Genomic DNA, 22,237 nt, shown 5'->3' with positions numbered 1-22,237 from the left:
TCTGGACCAGACTAACAAGCAGGACTTCTTCCTCCTGCTGCTCCATCTGATCAGTCAGCTGTCTCTCTGATCAATCATTCATTTCATCAACACTTGTTCATCATCTTCTGTGTGTTTGTTTCCTCATTTTCATCATCAACAATTACAGATAAATTAAAATTCATCATCATCATCATCATCTTACAGGCTCCACATAGATGAGAATTATAAAGGTGATGGCAGCTTTAGTTTAGTTTTCTTACTTCAACATGTGTATTTATATTTATTTTTTTGTATATATATTTATATTTCCTGTTTCTTATTTTATTTTTTGTTTTTTACATAGTCTTTACATGTGTGCACTTTTATGGACCTGCTGCCTAATCTCATTACATCATTATAACGACAATAAAGGCTTTCTATTCTATTCTATTTACACTCTGAAAACCATAAAAATACATTATTTGTTGCACCTTATGTCTTGCTGTCACCTGGATGAAATTACCTTAACAGACTTATTAAGACATGATATTAAAAACCTAGAAAAAGATGTTTTCCATGTTCAGAGTTTTATATTTGGTAAACTTGTATTTGTTGAAATTAAATTTAACGGTAGTCAAAGGAAGCCAACGTTGGTTTGACTGATTTCAGCCACAGTAAGAAGTTATTCAGTAAATGAGCTCTACAGCTCATATGTTGGAGTTCTACACATTCAGTCTGTCCACTATTGTCTGTCAGACCCTCTGAGTTCATTAACAGCGTCTGGAGGACATTTTTGAACGTATCAGCTGTTTAAGCTCCTTGTACGTTTCCATTAGAAGCTGTTGTTCACTCCGTGAAACATCAGCAACACTCGTCCTCCATTTCTGAATCAGGACATCTGGGACCGACCTCACGGTCTGCTTAAGGAAGACGTCAACGTGCACGTACCAGGATTAGTTCAACCTGGCTTGACATAGCTACACCTTCTCATCCTGGATCGTCTTCCTGCAGCGGAATCATCCAGGATGAACTCAGGAGGATATGTCAAGCCTTTCTCACACATCCTGGACTTCTTCTTTCTACTTTCATGCAACAAACCTCCCAACTGTCCCAGAAAAACTACATCAAGATGATCAGCGATGAAACTAATCCAACCGTGGAAAACATTTGAAAAAGCAGCAGAGAAAAGCAGCTGGAGATGACTTTGGAGGTCTGGAATACAATATGTAGTCCTGGATCAATCTGGGAACTTTATATTCAGTTGGTTGATTAAAATACCTTAAGATCAAGATATAATTGACATTTTTCTGAATAGAATACTACTTATAAAAATCGAATTTCTAGTGTTACCTATTTAAATGTTGGTTAATATGTATTTTTCTTATTTCCCAGTTAATTCTTGTTTGTTCAGATGTTTTATTCCAAGTTCAGACACATCTCTGATTGTTCAGTTGTTCCTGTCTTACACATTCAGATGTTTAGTTTTCATGTAATAAATCAGAAGAGGAACTCTAAGGAGAAACAAACTGTTGGAGGACTAAAGCAGAGAAGAAGAAACCAGAGCAGTCAGATGGTCAGTGTGGATCAGCAGGAGATCAGCCTGATGTCTGCAGGTTAGTGTCAACACAACTTTCACATCACATTCATCTGAACACACAAATAAAACATGTCTGACCTCAGAGTCTCCAGTCTGCAGTCTGGACTCTCCAGGAAACCACACAGATGTTTCTCTCCTGAATCATGCAGGTAGTTCCTGCTCAGGTCCAGATGTTTCAGATGTTTCAGATGGGAGGGGTTGGACTTCAGAGTTGAGACCAGAGAAGACCAGCTGATCTCTGACAGACCGCAGTACTCCAACCTGAATAAAGAATAACAGATGTGAGCTGAAGCCACCAGGATGCAGGTTCCAACAGTCCAACAGAACCAGTGAAAAAGAGCTTCATCAATATTCATGACATCATGCTGCTGCTCCAATAAAGACGTAGTGACTTCAGCTCTTCAGCTCTGCAGCTCCACCAGTGGATCCATCCAGACAAACTCATGTTGTGCAGACAAATGATTGAAGTTTCCACACAAACAAACATGTCAAGAGGAATTCTGGGGCAAATGTCAACTCATTCATTTGTTTGAAGGAAAATGAAGCATTTGTTTGAATGTCAGAGACACAAAAACATGATGAACTGATGTCTAATATTTCATATAGTAAAACTAGTTTCAAGTGTTGAACAAGCAGATGAACAACTTGTTACTGGAACATGTTGTGTTTGAATTTCTCCGTCGGTACCATGGAGATCTCTGGTGTGCAGCTAACCTGGTCTGGACCAGACTAACAAGCAGGACTTCTTCCTCCTGCTGCTCCATCTGATCAGTCAGCTGTCTCTCTGATCAATCAATCATTTCATCAACACTTGTTCATCATCTTCTGTGTGTTTGTTTCCTCATTTTCATCATCAACATTTACAGATAAATTGCAATTCAGCATCATCATCATCTTACAGGCTCCACATAGATGAGAATTAGAAAGGTGATGGCAGCTTTAGTTTACTTTTCTTACTTCAACACATGTGTATTAATATTTTTTTTTTTGTATATATATTTATATTTCCTGTTTCTTATTTTATTTTTTGTTTTTTACATAGTCTTTACATGTGTGCACTTTTATGGACCTGCTGCCTAATCTCATTATATCATTATAACGACAATAAAGGCTTTCTATTCTATTCTATTTACACTCTGAAAACCATAAAAATACATTATTGTTGCACCTTATGTCTTGCTGTCACCTGGATGAAATGATCTTAACAGACGTATTCAGACATGATAGTAAAAACCTAGAAAAAGATGTTTTCCATGTTCAGAGTTTTATATTTGGTAAACTTGTATTTGCTGAAATGAAATTTAACGGTAGTCAAAGGAAGCCAAGGTTGGTTTGACTGATTTCAGCCACAGTAAGAAGTTATTCAGTAAATGAGCTCTACAGCTCATATGTTGGACTACTACACATTCAGTCTGTCCACTATTGTCTGTCAGACCCTCTGAGTTTATTAACAGCGTCTGGAGGACATTTTTGAACGTATCAGCTGTTTAAGCTCCTCGTACGTTTCCATTAGAAGCTGTTGTTCACTCAGTGAAACATCAGCAACACTCGTCCTCCATTTCTGAATCAGGACATCTGGGACCGACCTCACGGTCTGCTTAAGGAAGACGTCAACGTGCACGTACCAGGATTAGTTCAACCTGGCTTGACATAGCTGCACCTTCTCATCCTGGATCGTCTTCCTGCAGCGGAATCATCCAGGATGAACTCAGGAGGATATGTCAAGCCTTTCTCACACATCCTGGACTTCTTCTTTCTACTTTCATGCAACAAACCTCCCAACTGTCCCAGAAAAACTACATCAAGATGATCAGCGATGAAACTAATCCAACCGTGGAAAACATTTGAAAAAGCAGCAGAGAAAAGCAGCTGGAGATGACTTTGGAGGTCTGGAATACAATATGTAATCCTGGATCAATCTGGGAACTTTATATTCAGTTGGTTCCTTAAAATACCTTAAGATCAAGATATAATTGACATTTTTCTGAATAGAATACTACTTATAAAAATCAAATTTCTAGTATTACCTATTTAAATGTTGGTTAATGTGTTTTTTTCTTATTTCCCAGGTAATTCTTGTTTGTTCAGATGTTTTATTCCAAGTTCAGACACATCTCTTGTTGTTCAGTTGTTCCTGTCTGACACATTCAGATGTTTAGTTTTCATGTAATAAATCAGAAGAGGAAGTTTAAGGAGAAACAAACTGTTGGAGGACTAAAGCAGAGAAGAAGAAACCAGAGCAGTCAGATGGTCAGTGTGGATCAGCAGGAGATCAGCCTGATGTCTGCAGGTTAGTGTCAACACAGCTTTCACATCATATTCATCTGAACACACAACTAAAACATGTCTGACCTCAGAGTCTCCAGTATGCAGTCTGGATGCTCCAGGAAACCACACAGATGTTTCACTCCTGAATCTTGCAGCTTGTTGTAACTCAGGTCCAGATGTTTCAGATGTTTCAGATGGGAGGGGTTGGACTTCAGAGTTGAGACCAGAGAAGAACAGCTGATCTCTGACAACCTGCAGTTCTCCAACCTGAATAAAGAATAAAAGATGTGAGCTGAAGCCACCAGGATGCAGGTTCCAACAGTCCAACAGAACCAGTGAAAAAGAGCTTCATCAATATTCATGTCATCATGCTGCTGCTCCAATAAAGACGTAGTGACTTCAGCTTTTCAGCTCTGCAGCTCCACCAGTGGATCCATCCAGACAAACTCATGTTTTGCAGACAAATGATTAATGTTTCCACACAAACAAACATGTCAGGAGGAATTCTGGGACAAATGTCAACTCATTCATTTATATGAGGGAAAATGAAGCATTTGTTTGAATGTCAGAGACACAAAAACATGATGAACTGATGTCTAATATTTCATGTAGTAAAACTAGTTTCAAGTGTTGAACAAGCAGATGAACAACTTGTTACTGGAACATGTTGTGTTTGAATATCTCCGTCGGTACAAACGTTAGAATCTCAGTGTTGTCACAGAAGCAGGGCTGGATACGTTACCATGGAGATCTCTGGTGTGCAGCTAACCTGGTCTGGACCAGACTAACAAGCAGGACTTCTTCCTCCTGCTGCTCCATCTGATCAGTCAGCTGTCTCTCTGATCAATCATTCATTTCATCAACACTAGTTCATCATCTTCTGTGTGTTTGTTTCCTCATTTTCATCATCAACAATTACAGATAAATTGCAATTCAGCATCATCTTCATCATCATCATCTTACAGGCTCCACATAGATGAGAATTATAAAGGTGATGGCAGCTTTAGTTTACTTTTCTTACTTCAACACCCGTATATTTATATTTAGTTATTTGTATATATATATATACATTTATATTTCCTGTTTCTTATTTTATTTTTTGTTTTTTACATAGTCTTTACATGTGTGCACTTTTATGGACCTGCTGCCTAATCTCATTATATCATTATAACGACAATAAAGGCTTTCTATTCTATTTACACTATGAAAACCATAAAAATACATTATTTGTTGCACCTTATGTCTTGCTGTCACCTGGATGAAATGATCTTAACAGACGTATTCAGACATGATAGTAAAAACCTAGAAAAAGATGTTTTCCATGTTCAGAGTTTTATATTTGGTAAACTTGTATTTGTTGAAATTAAATTTAACGGTAGTCAAAGGAAGCCAACGTTGGTTTGACTGATTTCAGCCACAGTAAGAAGTTATTCAGTAAATGAGCTCTACAGCTCATATGTTGGACTACTACACATTCAGTCTGTCCACTATTGTCTGTCAGACCCTCTGAGTTTATTAACAGCGTCTGGAGGACATTTTTGAACGTATCAGCTGTTTAAGCTCCTCGTACGTTTCCATTAGAAGCTGTTGTTCACTCGGTGAAACATCAGCAACACTCGTCCTCCATTTCTGAATCAGGACATCTGGGACCGACCTCACGGTCTGCTTAAGGAAGACGTCAACGTGCACGTACCAGGATTAGTTCAACCTGGCTTGACATAGCTGCACCTTCTCATCCTGGATCGTCTTCCTGCAGCGGAATCATCCAGGATGAACTCAGGAGGATATGTCAAGCCTTTCTCACACATCCTGGACTTCTTCTTTCTACTTTCATGCAACAAACCTCCCAACTGTTTCAGTAAAACTACATTAAGATGATCAGCGATGAAACTAATCTAACCATGGAAAACATTTGAAAAAGCAGCAGAGAAAAACAGCTGGAGATGACTTTGGAGGTCTGGAATACAATATGTAATCCTGGATCAATCTGGGAACTTTATATTCAGTTGGTTCCTTAAAAGACCTTAAGATCAAGATATAATTGACATTTTTCTGAATAGAACATTAATTATAAATATTACATTTCTACTATTACCTATTTAAATTTTGGAACAAATTTATTTTTCTTATTTCTCAGTTAATTCTTGTTTGTTTAGATGTTTTATTCCAGGTTCAGACACATCTCTGGTTGTTCAGTTGTTCCTGTCTGACACATTCAGATGTTTAATTATTATGTCAAGAATCAGAAGAGGAAGTTTAAGGAGAAACAAACTGTTGGAGGACTAAAGCAGAGAAGAAGAAACCAGAGCAGTCAGATGGTCAGTGTGGATCAGCAGGAGATCAGCCTGATGTCTGCAGGTTAGTGTCAACACAACTTTCACATCACATTCATCTGAACACACAACTAAAACATGTCTGACCTCAGAGTCTCCAGTCTGCAGTCTGGACTGTCCAGGAAACCACACAGCTGCTTCACATCTGAATCCTGCAGCTTGTTCTCACTCAGGTCCAGTTGTTCCAGATCAGAGGGGTTGGACTCCAGAACTGAGACCAGAGAAGACCAGCTGATCTCTGACAAACTGCAGCGCTCCGACCTGATCAAAGAATAAAACACAGATAAAACTCTAGATGAGTGTTTGGTCCACATCAGTTCAGATTAGAGGGCAGCAGGGTGGTGTGGTGGGAACACTGGAGCTTCATAGTCACAAGGTTCCTGGTTTAAATCCCAGCTCGGTTCTTCCCTCATGTTCACTCAGAAACACCTCCATCAGGATTATTGATGTTTCCACATTAAACGCAGGACTGAGATACTTTGTCTCTTTGATTAGATTATAATTTTCAATGTCGGCCAACACTGTACTATATTTACGTTCTGGAACGTGGTCACAAAGTATTCTAGAATAGTGGAGAGTACTCTGATTACTATCGCTGGGATCATGGAGACCCTGTATGGAGTTGGGAATGCAGGAGTGGATTTAACTGGTTCTGTTGCTGCCATCAAATTCAACATGTAGCAATGTTTGGTATTTTTATCAGAATTATTATGATTAGCTCACTTTCGGCTTTAGCCCATTCTCCCATTCAGAGTTTTTCTTCTGATTACACGAAAAATGTCATTGTTAAATCGTCCCTGCGAGTCTGGAATCAGTTCAGACGTTGCTTTGGTCTCCAGACATATTCTATACTGGCTCCAATAACTGCAAATCACATTTTTCCTCCATCTTTGGTGGACCGTGCATTTGCTATCTGGTCTAGTCTTGGCATCAAATCATTTAAAGATCTATACATAGATGACACTTTTGCATCTTTCCAACAGTTATCTGAGAAATTTAGCCTACCCAGACAACACCTCTTCAGGATTTTTCAGATTCGCAGTTTTGTTAAAAATAGATTCCCTCAATTTCCTAATGCACCCACAGATTCTCCATTGGAGTCATTCCTTAAGCCGGCACCTGCCCTGAAGGGAATGATGTCACACTTTTACACTCATATTCATTCTCTTCGTCTTGTCTCTTTAAATTCAATTAAAGCACTTTGGGAAACAGACCTGGGAGAGGAGATCTCAGAGGATCTCTGGGAGGAGGCTCTTAGCAGAGTCCATAAGTCTTCCATCTGCGCAAAACATGGACTTATTCAGTGTAAAATTGTTCACCGTGCGCACTTCACAAAGGTCAGGCTCTCTAAGATCTACAAGGAGGTGGACCCAACTTGTGACAGGTGTCACCAGGCCCCAGCAAGTCACATGCATATGTTCTGGTCCTGTCCTGCTTTACACTCTTATTGGAAAGAAATTTTTGGATCATTATCAAGGGTTACTCATAAAGTAATAGTGTGTTATCATTCATATACTGTATTTATATATTTTTTACGTTATTAAGCTATCTTTTGTCTTTAGTCTTTGTCTTGAGTTTTGTCCTTTTTAGTTTTTAGTATTTGTCCTGTCTTGGTTTATTTTTGGTCTTATTCTGTTTTTATTTTGCCTGCTTCTTGCATTGTTTCATCATTACTCCATTGACCAATGTTACTGTAATGTTGTTGTTTTTATTTGAAAATTCCAATAAACAGATTGTGGAAAAAAAAAAGAATTATTATGATTAGCATATTCTGTTAATGATGGATTAAACACAAATGATAGACGCATCACAATCAAACAGAAGCAAATTTACGGAGAATAAGAGGTTCTGGTAAACATACAGGACCTGCCTCATCCCACTGATAGTAATAAGAGTACTACTAGGACCCCAGGAAGACTAGCCTGGCGTTTGTGCGTCGGCTAATGGGGATCCTTAATAAACATAAACATAAACATAAATACTATTTTGAGAATTATCTTTAAAAATATTCCTGGAAGTAAACAAAGTACTTTGTTGTTCAGATTGACAAACTACACAGTACTGGGTCAGCTGATTATACGTCTTACTTTTAGCTCAGCAGTCATAGATGTGACTTATTTTACAGTCTTTGGAGCATCTTCATGAAGGAAACCAGTTGGGTCTTGTTAGTTGTGTGATGTGATATTTGACATAACGATGCTGAACATCTTCTGCTTCATGATCTGGTGTCGACTGTCTGAGTGAGCAGCGTCAGGAAGAGCTGGTGGTTATGAGAGGCCGTTTAGGAAATAATTCATATTTGCTCTCACATGTTACATCATACTCTCTTACAAACACTAGTATAGTCACGCACACATACTATCATACTCTCACACATATACTAGTATAGTCACACACACTTACTACTATAGTCACACACACATACATGTACAATCATACTCTCTCACAAACATTAGTATACCCACACACACTTACTACTATAGTCACACACACTTACTATCATAGTCTCTCACATATACTAGTATAGTCACACACACTTACTATCATAGTCTCTCACATATACTAGTATAGTCACACACACTTACTATCATACTCTCTCACATATACTAGTATAGTCGCACACACTTACTACTATAGTCACACACACTTACTATCATAGTCTCTCACATATACTAGTATAGTCACACACACTTACTATCATACTCTCTCACATATACTAGTATAGTCGCACACACTTACTACTATAGTCACACACACTTACTATCATAGTCTCTCACATATACTAGTATAGTCACACACACTTACTATCATAGTCTCTCACATATACTAGTATAGTCGCACACACTTACTACTATAGTCACACACACTTACTATCATAGTCTCTCACATATACTAGTATAGTCACACACACTTACTATCATACTCTCTCACATATACTAGTATAGTCGCACACACTTACTACTATAGTCACACACACTTACTATCATAGTCTCTCACATATACTACTATAGTCACACACACTTACTACTATAGTCACACACACTTACTACCATACTCTCACACATATACTAGTATAGTCACACACACATACTATCAAACTCTCTCACATACACTAGTATAGTCACACACACTTACTACTATAGTCACACACACTTACTACCATACTCTCTCACATATACTAGTATAGTCACACACACATACTATCATACTCTCTCGCATACACTAGTATAGTCACACACACTTACTACTATATTATTATTTAATATTATTCATAATAATTAAATGTAATATGAAATTCATAAAATGTATATATAATATGATATATTATATATAAATCAAATTATTATTTATTATTATTATTATTATTATTATTATTATGTTATTATTAATTATATATAATTATTAATATATTATTTATTTTATATATTTCATTATATATACATTAATTTAATATTAATTTAATATTATTAAATGTATATATTTATATATACATATATATTTGATATTTCTATTATTTATATATTTATATTAATTTTAATTATTTAATATTATTCATATTATTATATTATTCATACTTTCTTACACGCTATTATGGATGGAGCAACATGATAGTGAATGTATGAGCAACATGATAGTGAATGTATGAGCAACATGATAGTGAACGCATGAGAAACATGATAGTGAATGTATGAGAGAATAATATGTGATGTGTGCAAGTATACTAGTATGTGTGTGTGACAGTTTGATTGAAACGGAAGTCAACTTGAATTTCCAGTTTCTGATTGGCTCATCACGTGTCGGTACCGGATGTGTCTCTCCAGTGGGACAAGGTTAACATGTGAAAATGGTCGACCGGGACCGTGTCAATGTGGCAATTGGACTTTTAAATAACATTTTAACCCGTTCAGATGTGATAACCACAATGTCGGAAATTTCGAACCGCAACCAACAGCCGTCAGGCAGCGCGGTGGATGAGCAGCAGCTGCGGCTCTTCAGACCTGGAGCTGCAGTTGATTTGCAACCAAGCAAATCAACCTCGATTTCAAACACAACAGTACTTCGGCGGATGGGCTTCCAGCAGGTCGAGGAGGAGGTAAGATCATTTCATTTAGTTGATTAATTGAGCCTAATGGATTTCTTAATAACATTAAAGCGCGAGCTGCGATTCACGTGGGTCTGTTTTTAGCATCAGCAATGTTTTTGCTGCCACATTAAAACTTTTCTCTAGTAGGCCAGCCTATAACACAAGGGCAACTGTGGTCCACTGTTGTAAACCTCCCGGTCGTGCTTATTTTTTAAGGAATTCAGTGGTTAAAAATCAATCAGCGGAGGATTTAACACCCGATCTATACGGCTTGATTGAAAGCGGCCTCAAATAATGTAAATAATATCTTATATCATAGTTAGAGCATTGAATATCTTACCCCTAATCTTCAAGACCTAAAAGAACACAACTTAATAATATTTTTTTTGTGTTTACCATATGTGTGAATTTATTTGGTCATTTATTTGGTCATATCAATTTTTCTACATTCATGACACCACAGCATGCATGTTCTTAAAGCTCAGGTTGTTTAAAAAAAAAAAAAAGATGTAAAATTGTACCTCAGTCTTTCAGTATGATTGAAAACCTGGGTCAAAATGTGGTTAAAAAGACTGTCATGATTATAATACTGAATATGATAAAATGTGGTTTAAAACAGGATATACTGAATGAAAATAATCATCATTCATGGAAAGACTTGATTAAAATGATAGTTCATGATTTTCATATATTAACATAGCAATTCATTAGAAAGAGTGAGTTAAAAGAGAATAATAATTAATTGTTTTCATGTGTCTTGAGTTAAAAAGGTTAAAATGATGATTGATCGTATATTCTGTGAATTATTTCAGATTCTGACAGACTGACGAAATGTAAATTTAAACATTTCAAATGTTTTAGCAGCCTAGATATCATTTAACCTCTGCTGGCATTTTGAATTAGTAGTTTGAAGGATTTATTTTGTTGTGTCATCTTTTAATCTTTGCAGATTTAAAGAGGAACTGAAACCCCTTGGTGTCCTGGATGCCATGAGGACGTACCCGGAGAGTTTTAGACCCTTGCTGTGCCATCAACCACCTCCACTCACAGCCAACTCCATGGATCAGCTCTTCCAAATTAGTCTGTCTGTAGCAGGAAGCAACAAAAGAATGGCAGAGGAACGTGTTGTGCCACTTTGGAGAGATTAATTGCTGGATGTTGAGGGTAAATATTGGTGTTGCATATGGCTCTGTCTCATGACAATATAGTGTGATATTTTCTGTACATTGACATTGTTTTTTGTTGTTTTTTTCCGTGTATTAGAGGAGACCGGAGCCTCAAAGCTAAGCGACGTCTTAGCCTTTGCAACTGGTGCAAGCATCGTCCCACCAATTGGCTTCTCTCCTCAACCAACAATTGCTTTCCTACATGACCAGTCCGGAAGCCCAGGACGCTGTTTGCCTATGGCCAACACATGCATCAACTGTCTGAAGCTGCCACTTTGTAACACATAAACTGAGTTCAAAGACAGTATGGACTATGCATTAGAAAATACTCAGGGTTTTGGTCGAGAGTAATAATGCTTAATTTAGGAACCCTGTTTTCCCTTGTATGGTCCGTTGAAAATTTGCTGAGACCAATTCATTCATTCCTATTTTGGGGATATGACTTTGAGTATATTAGTTATTAGTTAGTTTTTAATAATGTTGTATACAGTTGTGTATCACTTAACGTTACTTGCTACCTCACAGTTACATCATAGTTTAGGCCAACACATAATAGACGGCCACTTTTTTGGCACATTTACACTGATTTCAAAGACATTGGGGACTTTCATTTAGAAAATACTAAGGGTTTTGGTATATAGAGTAATATTACTGAATTTAGGAACCCTGTTTTGCCTTGGATGGTCAGTTGAAATATTTTTTTTGAGAACATTTATTTTACAGGCTGATTGATGTGATTTTGAGGTGGTTTATTTTATTACAGTTAATGTGCTCCTTACTGTTCTTACTTGTTACTTGACAGTTACATAATCTTTTTTTTTGTTGTGTTTTTTTATAACACAAATATGAGGTCATATACATCAATCAGTCATATCTAATAAAACACAAGAGCTCGCCACAGGGTGATACAGTAAACTTTTGTTCACAAACTACAACAAGTGTTATGTTGCCTTGTTAATGTTGACTAAGAAAATGTAGCAGGCCTAAAAATAAACTGATACCATGATTACCATCATCACTCAATGGATCTATTGTATGTTGAATCCTGTCCATAACTGCTGCATTCACAGTGAAGTTATTTTACGGAATAACAACATTGTTCTCAGTCTCTAACTCAGGAGGGTTGTCTTCATTATTTCCAAAGGCATCATGTCTATCAAAAATGTCGCTAGTAGCACCAGCTCCAGCAGACTGGAGAACACCTCTGTGCCACAGTTGTAGAGGTGTCTGTCCTCCCTCTGTAGACAATCCATGGTTGTTCCACTGATTTCGGAATTCTGCAGCTGCCCTTTGAACTCTTGGCAAGTAGATATAGACAAAACCGGTGTTGTGCATCTGTTGAATCCAATATGCCTTCATTTTCCATGAAAGTCGGTGTCTGTGAGCAGTTTAACCACAGAGGTCAGACATGGTTGTTGCTCCCTTTCTGTAAGTCAAGTACCCAGGTCCCAGATAAAAAGTAAGTACCGTATTTTCTGGACTATAAGCCGCTACTTTTTTCATAGGTTTTGAACCATGCGGCTTATACAAATCTATTCTGTGGATTTTTCTTCCACCGCTCGGGGCGCTCCAATGGGAATTACAATCAAAACTAAGACAAAATAAATGCAAAGAAGAATACACTACTAATTCTTTAGCAGATAGAAGTAGGTAGAAGCAGATTTCAAACAGATAAATAGATAAATAAATACCGGTTATTTTCTCTTGGTTCTGTCCCGTTTTAATCAGCAAAGTTGCTGCCGTGTTAAGACACTGTTAGGAAAGGATCTATTTAGGTACAAACATGTACATCATTTACAGTTCAAAATGGTTCTGTACATGTTGTAAATATCTAATCTAACAACATATCTGCGGCTTGCATATATTTTTTTTTAAATAGAGTGAATGTGGCTTGTATGCAGGTGCGGCTTGTATATCTTTTTTTTTTTTTAAATAGAGCGGATGCGGTTTATATGCAGGTGCATAGTCCAGAAAATACGGTAATCAAGTATAAAGCGAGGAACTGTCTATATTTCTATAGACAGAAATAAAATAAAAAATTAGGCCTACCTACATTAGGCTGCATGTTGACCTGCAGTAAGCAAGCTTGAAATAATGACACACTTTTCAATATGACAAAGTTTATTAATATCCTCTAATGGTTCATTTACTGGACAAACAGTTAGGATTGGGTATTTGCAAGATTTTAAGGAGTAATGGGAAACTAAGAAGTTAGGAAGAAGTTAGAAATTAGTAACAAGTGCTGAGTAATAAATAAAATGTTTTGAGTAACAACCAAAATACTCACCATAATTGATTGGGAGTTTGAACATTATATATTATTCGCTGAATTGCACGGTGGCGACGAAGTACCCGTCCTATAGAATCAAGTTCTTGCAGGCAATGTCTTAGACGCCACCACTGTATAGCCTACGGATGTTCCGTGATCTAAAGCTTCCATGTATATATCTTTCTCCAGCATTTGGGGTTGTTTGAAGAATTTCACAGACTATATCACCCAAGACGTCAGCGGACATTGTTGTGTAGGCCAGTGATCCAATTTGAAGATTTTGTCTGTGGCTGTACAATGTCCTCCTACTGATACCAAAGCATAAAGCTATTCTTTTGCCAGCTCATTCCCAGGGATAAACAATACGTAATTTGTTCAGGTAGAATATTGTACTGTCGGCGACCAGGGCTGCCAGTTATTATTGTTGGTGGGCCTATTGAAGTCAACATTTCCCTTTGGCTCATTTGCAGTGATCTTGAGTTTTGAAATTAATTTGTGATGGAACAAAAACATGAATCTAGGGCCTCCAGTGTTACAAAGCTTTCTTGATCGACAACACCTCTGTCAAACTGCTGGTTAAAAACAAAATTTGTCCGTGCATATCCATTAAGCTCAAAGAATAACCGATCCAAAAATCATGCTGTCATATCCACATCTGTCAGTTTCCCTTGCAATGTGCTGAAGGCACCTCATTGCATTAGTGAAAAAAGTCCTAATACTCTCCTCATTACCATGTACTGCTAACAAAAAGTTGCCTTGAAAAAGAAGGTAAATTAGTAGAAAAATGATATTTGCAACTACTTACAAAATTATAAAGTTGCCTTCTTGATTTCAGTTCTCCCACACAGCTTATTTAGCTAGCAGTAAGCTCCCAGAGCTGCACACCAATCAAGGAATGAGCGTATAGTAGCCTATTTCCTGTTTAAACAAACTAACTTCCTGTTTTAGTCATTTTGAGTATAATAGTGTATGTGAGAGAGTATGATAGTAAGTGTGTGTGACTATAGTATTTAGTGTGTGTGACTATACTAGTGTATGTGAGAGAGTATGATAGTATGTGTGTGTGACTATACTAGTATATGTGTGAGAGTATGGTAGTAAGTGTGTGTGACTATAGTAGTAAGTGTGTGTGACTATACTAGTATATGTGAGAGAGTATGATAGTACGTGTGTGTGACTATAGTAGTAAGTGTGTGTGACTATACTAGTGTATGTGTGAGAGTATGGTAGTAAGTGTGTGTGACTATACTAGTATATGTGTGAGAGTATGGTAGTATGTGTGTGTGACTATAGTAGTATATGTGTGTGACTATAGTAGTAAGTGTGTGTGACTATACTAGTATATGTGAGAGAGTATGATTGTATGTGTGTGTGACTATAGTAGTAAGTGTGTGTGACTATAGTAGTATATGTGTGTGACTATAGTAGTAAGTGTGTGTGACTATACTAGTATATGTGAGAGAGTATGATAGTAAGTGTGTGTGACTATACTAGTATATGTGAGAGAGTATGATAGTAAGTGTGTGTGACTATAGTAGTAAGTGTGTGTGACTATACTAGTATATGTGAGAGAGTATGATAGTATGTGTGTGACTATAGTAGTAAGTGTGTGTGACTATACTAGTGTATGTGTGAGAGTATGATAGTAAGTGTGTGTGACTATACTAGTATATGTGAGAGACTATGATAGTAAGTGTGTGTGACTATAGTAGTAAGTGTGTGTGAGTATAGTAGTAAGTGTGTGTGAGTATACTAATGTTTGTGAGAGAGTATGATAGTACGTGTGTGTGTGTGTGACTATAGTAGTAAGTGTGCGTGACTATACTAGTGTTTGTAAGAGAGTATGATGTAACATGTGAGAGCAAATATGAATTATTTCCTAAACGGCCTCTCATAGGTGGTGGTTTCACTGGATGAGAACTTTATCTACTTATTACAGATAACAATTATTTTAATGGAATAAAGGGGGGAGAACGTCTACTGTAAGAGATACAGCGGTACCGACAAACCCCAACCTCACACCGACTACAGCGGGTCCATGAAGGAACCTTCTGTAGTCGGAGATGAAGAGTTTCCTGCCTATCTCCCTGCCAGCTGATCACCCTCATCATCCTCACCTCTTCCTGTTCCTATTTAAACACGACTCCAGGTCTAACTCTCTGCCAGATGGGTTTGTGGTCTCCCTGCAGATACCAGTCTCCAGCAGTTCTCCTGTGACTGCTATGCTGGACCGGATCTGTGTCCTTGGACCTGGTTTTAAGGCCCAGCATTGATCGGTACCTCTATCTGAGATTATCTGGCTTTCTTCGGTTCTGATCCTGGCCTGCTGTTCCTGGATCTGTGTTCTGCATGGTCACCATCTCGCCTCTCCTGATCCCCTCTGATTCATATTTGGGTCAATAATTATTTAGATGAGGACTCTTTACGCCTGGTCAGCTGTCACTTCAGCCCTGTCCGCTCAAACCTTAAAACAGTTAGTTAGTTTACCGTCAGCCAAAAGCCGTCTTCCTTCAGGACATGTGTGGTCTCTGACTGTGTTCAGCGTGGGAGGAGGTCTGTCTCTGCCAGACTTGTGGTTTCATAGATGATTTAAAAGATGAACGTGTAACTCAGTTTTAAACTTTTAGAGTCATAAAAGCATCATATGGCCCTTTAAAAGCGATGTGTCTGGTTCTGTCTGGACCTTGAGCTGCTTCATGACAGCAGGAACACACATCTATGATGGTGAGTGAAGTTCAGACGATAAACACCTAAATCAGTGAACCGACCTGACAGTCTGCAGCTGGTAGTCTGGACTCTCCACCAGGTCAGACAGCTGCTTCACATCTGAATCCTGCAGCTTGTAGTTGAATCTCAGGTCCAGATGTTTCAGATGGGAGGGGTTGGACTTCAGAGCTGAGACCAGAGAAGAACAGCTGATCTCTGACAGACCGCAGCACTGCAAGCTGCATAAAGACACCAGAGAAGAAGAAACCAGAGCAGTCAGATGGTCAGTGTGGATCAGCAGGAGATCAGCCTGATGTCTGCAGGTTAGTGTCAACACAACCTTCACATCAGATTCATCTGAACACACAACTAAAACATGTCTGACCTCAGAGTCTCCAGTCTGCAGTCTGGACTCTCCAGGAAACCACACAGATGTTTCACTGCTGAATCCTGCAACTGGTTCCAGCTCAAGTCCAGATGTTTCATATGTTTCAGATGGGAGGGGTTGGACTTCAGAGCTGAGACCAGAGAAGAACAGCTGATCTCTGGCAAACTGCAACCCTCCAACCTGAAAATAAAGAAACATGTTGATGACTTTTAATCACAGACTGTAGTTTAAGGGTGCGTCCCAATACTCCCCCTCGCCCTCATTTTGATCCCTCCCCCTAAATTTTGCGCGTTCCCGTGAAGGTAGTGGTGTCCTCTTTTCACCTAGGGGGAGTGGGCATAACGAGGGCGAGGGGCTGAAAATAGCCCCTTCACATCGAGGGATTTCACATGCTGACTTCGCGAGCGAGGGGTTATAAAAATTTCCCAGAATGCTTTTCATCGTCATTTGCGGACTGAATCCAAAAAAAAATCATGGCGGACATTTTTTTATTTTTTAGTGAATAAAATCAATATTTTCAGTTAGTTTCTGCATAAAAATGCGTTTTGATTACATTTCTAGCGAGAAATATATATTTTACTTTCATAATATTCACTCAGTGAATGTACATAATCCCTTTTTTGTCCGTTGTTCGTGAAAATCGCGCCGGAGTAAAGGCTGTTAGGTTACGCCGTAGGCTACGTAAGCTACGCCGTAGGCTCTGCGTCGATTTGACTCGCCGACTGAGGGCAAACAGGCAGACTCGTCTCAGATTGTGACCAAGGGAGCAAGCATTTTTTTGTGGGAAATAGAGAGAAATAATCTTGTGACTCATCAGATTTGTTTTGGATGTTTCTGATATAATAGTTTTCAGAAACCACAAAGTAATCCAGCTGTTATTTGGGTAATTCACACACTTTCAGATAAAGCTGAAGTGAAGATAGCGGAGCTGTTTTATGGTTCCGCGTTACACCAATGCAGAGCCTACGGCGTAGGTTACGCGGCGACGTGCGCCGTACGCCGTAACCTACGCCGTAGGCTCTGCGTCGATTTAACGCGGAACCATAAATCAGCTCCGGAGCCAGCAGTCAGGCAGAAATCCCGAAATCTTCTGAGCAAATTTCTTAACAGGCGTTATTTGGATAAACTGAGCCCAGGTTGGGGATCTTAACGGTTACTTTTACGCCTGAAAAAATATTAAAACTTAATAAAGTGCCATATTAACAGCGCTACAGCTGAAATTAAAACAGCTTTTGGCTCTCAGCTTCCTGATCAGGGTATGGATGAAAACGAGGGGGAGTAGGAGAAATGGGACAGGCACCTGGGCCAAGTGCCCTAGATTTCAAGTGCCCTAAAATCTCCCCCTTCTTTTTTAGGGCATAGGGAAGAAAAGAAGGGCGAGTGAAGAAAAGTACGGGGAGAATTGAGATTGGGCCTAAAGCTCACCTCCAAATTTTAGAGTTTCACTTCAAATACAACCAAACATCTCTTCCAGGAGAAAAGAAAGAAATAATACTTCTGGACATGTTTAATTAAATTAAGTATACTAAATTAACCTCCAAAGGGAACTGATACAGTTGGAGCAAGAAGAGTCTCTAGAAAGAGTCTTTCTAGAAGTTCCCAAATGTGTTCAGGAACGATCTCCTGCAGCCGACTGTTTGACAGAGAACCTGAAGACGTCTCCGACTGAACACACTCCTTAGTTTCATCTCTGTGTTTGTGGAGGATCTGTCTGGACGGACCTTTCAAAGTTTTTCCAATCTTTTAAATCTGTGAACTGACCTCAGAGTCTCCAGTCTGCAGTCTGGACTCTCCAGGAAACCACACAGATGTTTCACTCCTGAATCCTGCAGGTCGTTCAGACTCAGGTCCAGATGTTTCAGGTGGGAGGGGTTGGACTTCAGAGCTGAGACCAGAGAAGAACAGCTGATCTCTGACAGACCGCAGTTCTCCAACCTGAACAGAAAGTAAAACATGTTGAAGTCTCATCAGAGATGTGTTTCTTCAAATATCAACTTTGTCATCAGGTCCATGAGGGTCACCACTGTATCTGGACTTTATAAAACAGGTTTTACAGTTTTGTTACATCCATGATGTCGGTTCCTGGTTGTTCCTCTGACATGTTCAACTTTACTGAACATCCTGAGGTTCTCTGGTCGAAGTCTGACACTAGATTAAGATGAAAATACCAACATACACACCAATCTTTTTGATTAGTGTTCATGTTAAAATATTGTTCAAAGCAGCAGTTTAGAGATCAGAAGCTGATCTAGCAACAATTATCAACACCAGAATGGATCTGTGGAGAACAGCTGGACTTTCATATCTTGTGTCCAGTTTTATATCATTTATGCAGGATTCCTGAGGTTTTTATCATAATGATCTTTTTATGTTAAAAAGAGTTAAAATGATGTTTTCTGAGAGCAGAAGGATAAGATATTAAAATACTTTATTTTTAGTAATGTGTCATTTATAATTTGACTTAACTTGCAAACACCTAATAATTCTGTTAAAACTTACTTTTACTTTACTCTCTTACTTTTAGTTAAAGATAAGAATGATTGAATTCTGTATATTCATCAGACTAATTCAACAAATTCTGAAGTCTGTGTGAAACTAAACATCAGGTGGTTCTGTATCGCTTGCACTTGAAAAGTCTTTGCTTGAACAACTAATTGAATTAGTTGTTCTGAATTAAAAACCCACACGGGTGAATCTCAGACACACTTATTGTCAGGATGATCACTTTGACACACGGCGCCACCTGTAGCCGTCAGCCCAACCTGTCCAGGTCTAAGGCAGGGATGGACAACTGCAGTCCTCGAGTGCTGCAGTGCTGAATCTTCCTGTTTAATTCACAGGAATACAAGTGGCCGTCCTTTAGTGTCGTTAAGATGGTCAAACGGGGTGGGGGGGTACGGTGGCACGGTGGCACAGATGGTAGTGCAGCCGTCTCACAGCAAGAAGGTCCTGGGTTCAATTCCTGCTGTGGGTGCTAAATGCGTGTTAAATTCCCCCATGACTTCAGCACCCACACCCTGGGTGGGGTTGGCGAAAGGGCCTTTCTGTGTGGAGTTTGCATGTTCTCTGAAGTGACAGGATCTTTCCATGAGCTACATCTGGCCAGAGAAGCCCCACCCTGTCTGGTGAAAAGAAGCAGCCTGCTCACTACTCAGGTTAAGAAGGAGACCTGAGCTCAGTGCAGGACCTCCCTGGTAGAGGGAGCATTGCCCAGGTAGGAGCACTGGGTGATATAATGGGGAAAGAAAATCAGGATAAAAAAAAACAAAAAAAAAACGGAGGACCGGAGCCTACAGAGCTGAGAAGCTCCGAGAAAAGGACCGCTGACGTGCAAGTTTGTGAGCAAGATTCACAGACAGAGACCCATTTTGTCAGAGGCGGCTGAGCCAGAGCGAGCCAGGAGGGGGCCTGAGCACATTGTAATCAGGATCGGGACGGAATATTTCAGCGCACTCAATGTTTTGAAAGTTTATTTTAGCAATGTGTTTTTGTGAACCGTTGGTAGAAGACTTAACGGTGTGGAGAGCCAGAACGTTAGAAACGTAGAGCTACGTGGGAGGGAATGTTTTGATTTTATCTGAAAGGGATAAGTTGTGAATAGTTGTGAATGGAGTTGTGAATAGAAAAAAAATACAATTTTGTAGTTTCTGTAAAAGACGAAAAGGAATTCAATTAAACAAAAGAGGGAATAATTGCTGTCAATTTTGAGGGTTTATTTAAAAAACAAATAGGCTACATTGATTTCATTTAAAAAATTTATATAAATTAATAAATACGCCCTTTACTTAAGTTTTGGCAAAATGTTAGATTATCTCTGGGTCTCATTTATTTTAATTGGGATATTATTGTGTTACTACTGGTTGATGAAACTTAACTAGTTACAGGTGGAAACCCAAGCACCCACCATCCTCTAGGAAGTAACACAGAGTGGCTGTGTGGATGATACATTTGTTTTTACCAGGTTCTTCAGGTTTCGTCTTTTGGTGACCTGTTTCCTGTTTTATTTTGAAAGTACATCCTTGTGTGTTTATTTCTTTCTTTGATTTCAGTTGATCCCGTCCATCCTGATTGTTTGCACCTTTCTCTCCTCAGTCCTTGAGAGTATATGGTCTCTTCCTGGCGGTTGGTCCGTCTGTCTTCATTCCTGGGGCCTCATGTACGAAACGTGCGTTGCACAAAAAACGTGCGTACGCAACTTTCTACGTTCACCGTCGGATGTTCGAAAAGTGATTTGAATGTAGAAAGTTGCGGTCTTTCACGCACAAATCATTTCTGGCCTATGCACTTTTCTGAAGTTTTGTCCATTGGCGACCCGCACTGGTGATGCAGTGAAGTGCAGAATATGAGAAAACGTAACGTCAAAAATAAGTTCACGACCACGTGAAGGACACAACAGTCCCCACATTACCAGATAAGCTATACACGACTGCAATAATAATCTCACAATCAACCACATGATCTGAATAAACAACTAAAGTCAGGGGCTCAACGATGGAACCCGCAAATCCCAACGGCAGCCTTGGCTCCGTTAGAGGAACCTGCTGATGGATCAGATCACACTGATCTGCTGGTCCAGGATGAAGACTGGATCATCTGCTGGTTTAGGTACAAAGGTAAAGAAGATCCTTCCGGATCTCTGCCCTGAACTGGACCAGGTGCTCCGGTTCAGACCAACATTATGCTTTCAGCGGGAGCTGCTGACAGATTGGATATCTCTGTCACCATGACGACCGTATGGGACGACTACTCGAGATAAAAGCCAGATCCTAAAACATCCCATAACTGTGTCTGGACAGAAAAACATTAAAATACACTTTGCAGCGAAAAACCGGTTCTGTAAAATTGTCTTTTAAAACTAAAACTAAGATGTCACGGTTGGTTGGTAGAACTGGTGTGACTCAGCAATGATGAATAAAGTTGTTATTGAATGTTTAGGCAACTTTCAGAGTCTGATATCGAGTCGGCTGCAGGTGCTGCAGGATCCAGAAAGTGTTTCTCCGGTGATGGACCGGGACCCAGACCGGTCTCTCCTCCTGCGGATGCAACACTCCGAGTTACAGCAACTTTGCTCTTTATTTCTCACGTTTGCACCTTGATAATCCCGTTGGCACAATTTGTCTTTATCGAGGGCCGAAGAACATAACCTCCTATCTGCAAAATTGTCTGACTAGTGTTTTTCACTTTAGATGACATCACAAGGTGGGCTGCACCTAATCAGCATGTCTGTACGTTATTTCCACCCATATATCCTTAAAACAAAATAGCAAACACAGTTTTTTGTGTTTTCCCAGAAAAGTGACATTTTCAGATAGGAGGTTATGTTCTTCGGCCCTCGTTATGTCTGCAGCAGAGGAATCAGATCGTGATGTTTTAAATACAAGTTTATATTGTTCACATTGTAACACATTGCTGCCATCCTTGTTCACACCTTTGTCACTTCCCGCTTGGACTATCGCAACTCTCTC

At 39.1% G+C, this 22,237-nt stretch overlaps 1 protein-coding gene across 1 annotated transcript in view; it reads right to left on the bottom strand.

Moving 5' to 3' along the window:
* The window catches only part of LOC133457452 (protein NLRC3-like), a 141,342-nt gene that overhangs the window by 62,310 nt on the left and 56,795 nt on the right, over positions 1–22,237 (bottom strand). The window contains exons 5-6 of the mRNA XM_061736762.1: positions 18,534–18,707; positions 16,770–16,952 (exon numbers count right to left, since the gene is read on the bottom strand). Coding sequence (XP_061592746.1) covers positions 16,770–16,952; positions 18,534–18,707 — 357 coding nt within the window. The remainder of the gene's footprint in view (positions 1–16,769; positions 16,953–18,533; positions 18,708–22,237) is intronic.

The sequence above is a fragment of the Cololabis saira genome, chromosome 12, assembly GCF_033807715.1.
Source record: "Cololabis saira isolate AMF1-May2022 chromosome 12, fColSai1.1, whole genome shotgun sequence".
Lineage (NCBI taxonomy): Eukaryota > Metazoa > Chordata > Actinopteri > Beloniformes > Belonidae > Cololabis > Cololabis saira.
Note: the sequence above shows the minus strand (reverse complement) of the source record. Positions and strands in the feature narration are given on the sequence as shown.